At 41.9% G+C, this 7,671-nt stretch overlaps 1 protein-coding gene across 2 annotated transcripts in view; it reads right to left on the reverse strand.

The window, feature by feature from the left end:
* Positions 1 to 7,671, reverse strand: part of Nprl3 (GATOR complex protein Nprl3) — a 106,121-nt gene that overhangs the window by 98,065 nt on the left and 385 nt on the right. For both annotated transcript variants that reach the window (XM_075869403.1, XM_037431373.2), the window contains exons 2-8: positions 7,611 to 7,671; positions 7,458 to 7,499; positions 6,855 to 7,023; positions 5,698 to 5,851; positions 4,084 to 4,159; positions 3,150 to 3,258; positions 380 to 414 (exon numbers count right to left, since the gene is read on the reverse strand). In XM_075869403.1, coding sequence (XP_075725518.1) covers positions 380 to 414; positions 3,150 to 3,258; positions 4,084 to 4,159; positions 5,698 to 5,851; positions 6,855 to 7,023; positions 7,458 to 7,499; positions 7,611 to 7,671 — 646 coding nt within the window. The remainder of the gene's footprint in view (positions 1 to 379; positions 415 to 3,149; positions 3,259 to 4,083; positions 4,160 to 5,697; positions 5,852 to 6,854; positions 7,024 to 7,457; positions 7,500 to 7,610) is intronic.

Genomic DNA, 7,671 nt, shown 5'->3' on the forward strand with positions numbered 1-7,671 from the left:
TACTTGCATCTCTCTTGTCTTGTGAAAGTCCTCTTTAATAAACAAACATGCAGGCCACCTACAATAGTTAAAGCTCAATACAACAAATCTGGCTGTAACAAGCAACAGTTAATAATGAAGTGCATGGAGAATAGCCTTGATTTTGACACAGTGTTGTGAACAAATGTTTAATCATGAATTTGCAATACCTATTTATAGTTAGTTGCAGCTTGGTAACATTACGTATGTTTGACTGCACAAAGCACTGAAGGTTTCCTACATTATGCGATTAACAATCTGTATGCACTACAGGTGACTAGAAATGCTAACAAAGCTACAGAAGAAGAACAGAGCTCCGAAGCAAATTTAAACAGGTGCATGGTTCAAACAAAATGCTCACCTGAGTTGTGTCAGGCACTTCTGAATAGCTTCAGCCTGTTGAAACGGTAAAAAGTGTGAAGTATAATGAACTACTGGATCAACACATGCACCTGAAGACCATTGTTTCCAAGCAGAAAACACACTTGTGACTCAACCTCCTCAATGCACTCTCATTTCTGCTGCACCCACTCTTGTAACAGCTATGCGATTCCACACTACTAAAATAATGTATTATGAAAACAGATATACATTGTGAATTACTAGCTATGCCATGCTGGCCACGTCAGATCGTTTTCACGAGTGTGTTTACTAAGTAGGCCACCACTGCTACATAGCAGATGTGTAAAACTATTTTTGTGTGGATGCAATTGTGATCGATCTCACAGGAATAACTCAACTCATTCTAAACTAGATACTTCCATCCTTATGCAGCATTAATAAAATCAATACAAAGTTTTTGGTGCAACTTTTATATTTGGAAAAGGCAGTCTCATTTCAATTAACAATTGACCTTTTAAAGTGGTATCCCATGTCAGCTTTTAGCTGAAGCCTATTGTGCTATTTCTAATAAAAAAACAGTTGATAGTCAGCACTTTGTCCACTTTGTTGTTTCACTCTCCCATTTTTAGCGCCGTTTTGTCCTTAAGTATCACATGTTCAAAAATGCTTCAACAGGGTGTGAAACGCCTCAGTTCATTATGTTCACGAGCATTGACATTGGCTGTAGCACACTGCAGGCATGTGTTTCACATTACTGTGGCAATGTTCTTGCCTGTCAAAACTGACAGCATTGTTTCCCCTACAATACAAGATGTTGCAACAAGGTAAAGTACAACTTGTAGATCACTACATACAGCTTGATGGAGTTGCTCCCAACTATGGTAGCCACTGGTGGCTACTTTTCGCCAAATTGGCAAACTTGAGAGGCGCGTGGCGACTTAAAATTAGAATCGCAACATGGCTAATTTTTGGTGATTTTCGGCATAGGTCTCCACTGAGCTATGCATTCTATACTGAGTGTCTTCGAAACGAATGGGCAACATGTCAATTTTTTCGTAGTTTTAGACCCACCACTAGAAGGTGCAATTTACGTGCAATTCAGTACATCTGTCCTGTTTCTCAATTCACCTATATCATTGAGGCAATGGCGTATGGTGCGTCCACCAGCAACATTTCAGCAAAATTTACGTCAACGGTGTGCTTCATGAAGCGGTGGTATAAGTATTGTAGGTGCTCTAGGAGTTCTAAGCTTCTTGAAAGTTTCGATTCTGAAGTGGCTAACTGAGGGTAACGCCGCGGGTCCCGACCACAGCTCTGTCTTCAATAGCTTGTCAACTTCTTTAGTACGGTAGTACTCCCTGATTCGGTATGCGGAGTTTAAATTTTTATGCAGCCTTCAGAAACTGCATTGAGGCGAATGTGTAGTGTAAGCAAGACTGTAGAAAAAGCGGGGTGCAGGCATCGCCACGGTTGTGCAGTCTTTTCAAACTTAATTCTGATTTTTTGTAATTGACTGTAGAAAAAGCAGGGTGCAGGCATTGCCACGGTTGTGCAGTCTCTTCAAACTTAATTCTGATGTTTTATAATAATTTTTTTTTTCAATTATCAGACACCTTATTTTCCCGTAACGAGACTCTAAATCTGCAGGAAGGACACGCACGCAGTCCCTCTCTTGTTGTAGCAGCTGCTTCGCCCTGTATTCGTACAACTGAAACTATCACAAACTTTTGTTATGAGGCGCTAGCCTTCAGGGACGCTGCCGGTCCATGCACGCCCTTTCTCAGCGCTCCCATGATGAAGCGGGTGATGCGACTCCACGCCCAGTGAGCCTTCCCATGGTGAAGTGGATGATGCGACTGCCATTAAAAAACTTCAATATATATAGGGTTTGTGATTGGTACCATACTCCAAGTATATAATTAGCAATTTTTATTAATAGACGTGCCACACATATATTGAGTGGCAACTTTTTGCTCGTCATTTGGCGAATTTCACTGAAAACAGAGTGGCAGCCCTGCCCCCAACTCTTTCCCATCCCTTGACATTTGTATTGCCAGCACGACTCTAATGTCTTGAAACGGTCAATTTTTAAGCAATGACATGCACACTACGGTGAGAGTTAGAATAACTACACAGCTACAAAAAAATGGCACACATTACAATGCTAGTTTCACGCAACGGCGCACACAACTCTGTTGCGGTTTGGGCTTTCCTGGCTTGAGAACATCCACATCTGCCAGCCGGCAGTGTGCTTGTTGGAGCACTTCGTGGTACTGTAGCATGGAAGCATTTTCGTTAATAAGCTCTCACATGACACAGTGAATTCCCTCAGGTGTGATTTCGCTTATGAGATTGCACCCACAAACAACCTACGCTTCACAGTATAGCATATGGTGAACATTTGTTCAGTTACCTTCCAACTCACGCTTCCTATATTCCCCAGTGTGTCTTAATAAGATACTAAATTCAAACCTTGATAAAACGAAATATTAGATATAACGAACTGAATAAAAATAGTCTTGCAATATCTATAGTGTTAAGAATAAACCTTTATAACAAACTTTCGAATATAACAGACTTATTTTCGTGTGAGATGCAAGTTTTTTATGATGAGGTTTGAGTGTATGCTTTGTGCCGCAAGCTGGCACCGTATAAAGAGAACAGCAAATACTCTTCCATGTGCTCGCGTAGTGTCCTGTCGTATCATTTTGTGTACACAATCTTTTTCAACCTCGCAGCTTAAAATGCATGTCAGTGCTTGATGATAACTAGAAATAAACTTGTGTCACCTTGACACAGCTCCTTGCCAGCTGTAGCCTGTGGACCTTGTGGGGGAGGCAGAAGGAGACGTTGATCCAGCGGTTGATGTGTAGCTGAACCGAACCACTGCTGTGTAGCCTGCAATGACCACAATGATGCTGAATGTTGCCAAAGAAAAAAAAACTCCATAACAATTCATAGCAAGCTTTAATAGAAAGAGTGAAACTTGCGGAATAGTAGTAATTAGGTCGCTAAAGGGAGACATGGGTCTGAAACCTTCATTGTTGCTTATGAAGTGAACTGAATAAAATTTAAGACTTATTCAGGTTTTTCCGTCGATATCGAATACGAAATTAGTTTCCTGGGAAGATGGATCAGAACATTCGTTATATTTAACATAATCTGGAAGTCTGGCCATGGGTTTTGTCGTTGAGAAACTAAAGTTACTAGGACACGCCACATGAAATAGATTGAATATACATATTAACAATCTTCAAAATGGTTTTATGAGACAGCTGTCCTAAAGTTTACCATAATTTGAACCTTAAAAAAAAAAGATGGTGAGTAAGAATGCCAAGTTTCACATTCACTTAACTTTGGCAAGCAGAATGAAAAATCTTAAGATCTGCATCTGTACTTAATAAACCAACTTTTCACTACTCATACTTCCTTTACCTGATTTAGTAAACAGTGGCCAATGCTAAAGGCATGCCCACTATACTCAGAGACAACACCAACGTCGACGCTGGAATTTCTGCCAAACGAGCTTTTTAACACTATCTCGCTAATAAAAGTGCTCTGTGTTCAGTGTCTGTGTCTCCCTCTGTTCGTTGTGATGCCCGACACTTCCAGCGGCCATTCCAAGGACAGAGCCTTGATCAGTCAGTTTTCTTGCTCATAACACGTGCCGTGTATGCTCTAATGCACCGCCAGGGCACCATAAATGTAAAAAGGCCAACTCACTCATTGTAGGCGCGCTGCAAATCCCGGGCTAGTTGACTGCGTTTTAGGATCAGGTAGTATGGTGATTCCCCGATGTCTGGTCAAGAGACAAAGAGACAACGTAATGGTGTGCGAATTTGGGGTGAAATTCATTAATTTTTCTGTTTTGAAAGGTCCTGGAGAGCCTTCTCTATTTACAGCATGAAGACAGAAATGCACGAAACACCAACGCATTTCACACCCATTATTGCACCAAACATTTCTGAATTGGTGGCCTGGACTGTGAATTGACATTTAATTGCATAACTAAAAAATCTGCGATTCTCCCAAAATATGTAAATTGTCCGTGAAGCTAGTCAAACGAAATCGGCATTTACCTCAAGTTTTCACCTGGAAAAGTCCTGTTTGTACATTGAGAAGAAAACGCCCTCTACTTTACGACCAACATAGTCGACAGCAAGCTATCGTGCATGAAAGGGCAATGTCGATTGCTTACACTTTCAGTGATAGGAAAGCTTTCTTAAGCATTCGTTTCACAACTGCAGGGCAAAGCGTGTTAAGTGTCTGCCAATGATGGCACACTTGAAACAGCGTCAATCAAGCCATCTCACGCTACACACCACTGCGTTCACCCCTTGAAAATAAACATTCAAGAATATTCTGGTATTGAAACATCTATCCGTATTTCCATTAATTAACTTTACTGATCACAAACCTTAATGTTTACAGTGAGAAGGTGCATTACAGGAAATAAGTATTCACTTTGGCAGAGTACTGATTCCCACGGCTGTCAAACGCTTCGTCCCATAACAGTCCCCGCTCCTTAATTTGTACGGTAGACCGTGGCGATCACATTTTCCGAATATTACAACAATGCACACCACACAGACCCTACATTTTGAAATACAATTCCTGCACCTCTTTTTTTGGTCAATCCCCTCGTACGCCCAGTGATGCAAGCTTGACCACAGGCAACTTGCCGTGCCACTGAGCTGTCGTTGATTAGGCCTTTGCCCTAAAGAACAGTGCCCTGGCCCTGCAGTGATGCAGTTCCGGCCACGCAGTCCACATCCTCTTTTTTCTGTGCCGCCCTCTGCCATTCTGTAGAGCATGAGACTACTGCGAGAAACGGTGTTGCCAGAAAAAAAGCCCCCAAAAGAAAGAGGCATTTCGCTACTTTACCACTAGGGGATAAGTGCACCTCGAACTGCGCTTCATCTCCGCACCACGCTATGACATGTACTTACGTCGGGAATGCCATGGCCGACGTGGGCGGAGTCATGCCAAGCTACACCTTCCCTCTTCCTGTGGCGGAGAAGGGTGGCGAGGCCGCACGAAAATTTAAAACCAGTTGGAACGGATGTTCTGACCCCTGTAACTTCCTTATTATAGCGTGTATTTGCAAAATCCTTGCAGCAGCAAAAGGGCACATATTTCTCCTCATAACGAAATTTGGACCTCGGGGTTGTTTACTGGCCCTATAAACACATTCTATAGGTTCTTCAATATGCTAACAGAGTGCTGCTGAGATCAGAGGCACCTTGAAAGAAAGCTCTTAGATACTCCATACAATCCCACCAAAAAGCATCACAGGAAGTTTTATATATTAAAAGAATGAACATACAATTGGCTCACCTTCAGGCATTGCCACAGTGTCATCGTGGGCTCGCAGCATGATCTTGAGTTCAAAACTCAGGTAATTGCAGCGGTTCTCTTCGGAAGACAGGGCTATCGCAATCTTATGTGTGAAGTCGTGATAAAAGCTAACGATGTCATGACTGGCATTGGCCTACACAGAATGCGAAAAAGATGTGAAATAGCAACAATCCGCATCTGTTAATTTGGACACTAACAATGCAAATACACTGCAATGTCCCAGTGAGTGGCAATACAAAATTAGAAAATGAAAAGTTAATCGAATATTCATGAAAAAGTATGCTGCTTCAGTTTATTTGGCGCCAACCAGTGGCATCCCTCCACATGCATAGCTGTTACTGATAGAAAGAAAACATGAGAAATTCAGCAAACAACACTACTTATTGAAAGCTTTGTCAACAGTGCAGATGAGTGCTTAGGTCTGTAGGTAAGTTACCAGTAAACAGCAGCAGAAATGTGACAATTGAACAGCGAGGTGGCATTTGAACACAACTCGTTGTAAGATGGTTCAGACGCACTTTGAGGCCAAGAAATATTTGTAGGCCAAAACAATAATGTGATCATTAGGCAAGAATCTGATAGCAGCTTTCAATCAATTTGGGCTTCTTTAACATGCAATATATCTAAGCACGCAGGCAGTTTAGCACTTGCTTCCACTGTGACCGAGATCTGAACTCATGCCCTTGTAGACACCATATCAACAGTCGCCGAGCTACCACAGCAGGCATCAAGGCAGAGAAAGACATCACAGGCTTTGAGAAATAAAATTCATTTGTACTCCATTCATTTTGATCGAGTGCTATCTATCAGTGTCTTGTATAGTTGAGTTATACCTTAGAATGCTGCAAGAGTTGAAATAACGGGAATCGATCGCATTTAAAGTTGTACAATTTAACACACTGACGAATAGTTGAGAAGCATGCCTAAGTCCAGTGTATTAATATTTAGATGACAAATCGTATAGCAACCCAAGCGGCAATAAGCAAACCGCATATACACCAGTGTCCTTCTGTAACTTTTTCTTTGCCGTTTTTGTATTGTTGCACAGACATGCCGAGCTCGTCATTTCGTTACTGTTCTATATACTACCAGCACATGTACATGTTTTACACATTTTAATATATTAGCCCTACTACCTTGAGGGCGAAGACAACATTGAACATGAGAAATGTTGAGGTCTCTCGTTTCGAACACAGCTGGACGGGGTGTCCCACAAACCGCACATCGTTCACCTTCAGTTCAAACTTTCTGTTGCACAGTTCACTCTTGGTAGCGAAAAGGTTCGACAGGGCTTTGTCCGTGATTCTGCCAAGAGACGAAACAAACCGTTAGTCAGATTACACACAAAGATACTTTACTTATCTCGTCAAAGCTTCAACGAGAAGGCGCGTGAAAGCATGCACAAGCCTAAGTCCTTCAAAGCATGTGTTGAAAAACGCAGTACACACTCTAATGAAGGAATTGATAAATTAACAGGGCGCCTGTGTGGTATTACTTGGCCTTCTTGGCATAGTTTAGCACCCAAGCCGTTTCAAAATTCTCCAACAGGAGATCAGCAAAGAAAAGAAAGCAAGCGAAGTTTTGAATGCAACTACTTTTAGCTGCCCACAAATAAGATAAAGCAATCTTTACCCACTCCATGTGTCATCAAGGTAAAAAAAAATCTTACCTAAATATTGCACTACAATGTTGTGTAATTCCTGTGGAACCCAATTGAAAACACGGTCTGACATACTTACAAAACTAAGTTTTTGTCGGAGATCTCTGAGCAGCTCCTGGCTCTGAAATTGGACGCCAGGAGTAAATAAACACAGCGTCATACCAGCTACGATGAAGCAACGGTTCGCGGCAGTTGGAGAAGAAGAAAAAAAAAAAAGTTTAATGGTGCGAACCTTGTGATATTCGACGACGGGTCTTCGTTCGGAATCAGCGAGTACGGATTGGTCCTCCTCC

This window comes from Rhipicephalus microplus, chromosome 7 (assembly GCF_043290135.1).
Source record: "Rhipicephalus microplus isolate Deutch F79 chromosome 7, USDA_Rmic, whole genome shotgun sequence".
NCBI lineage: Eukaryota > Metazoa > Arthropoda > Arachnida > Ixodida > Ixodidae > Rhipicephalus > Rhipicephalus microplus.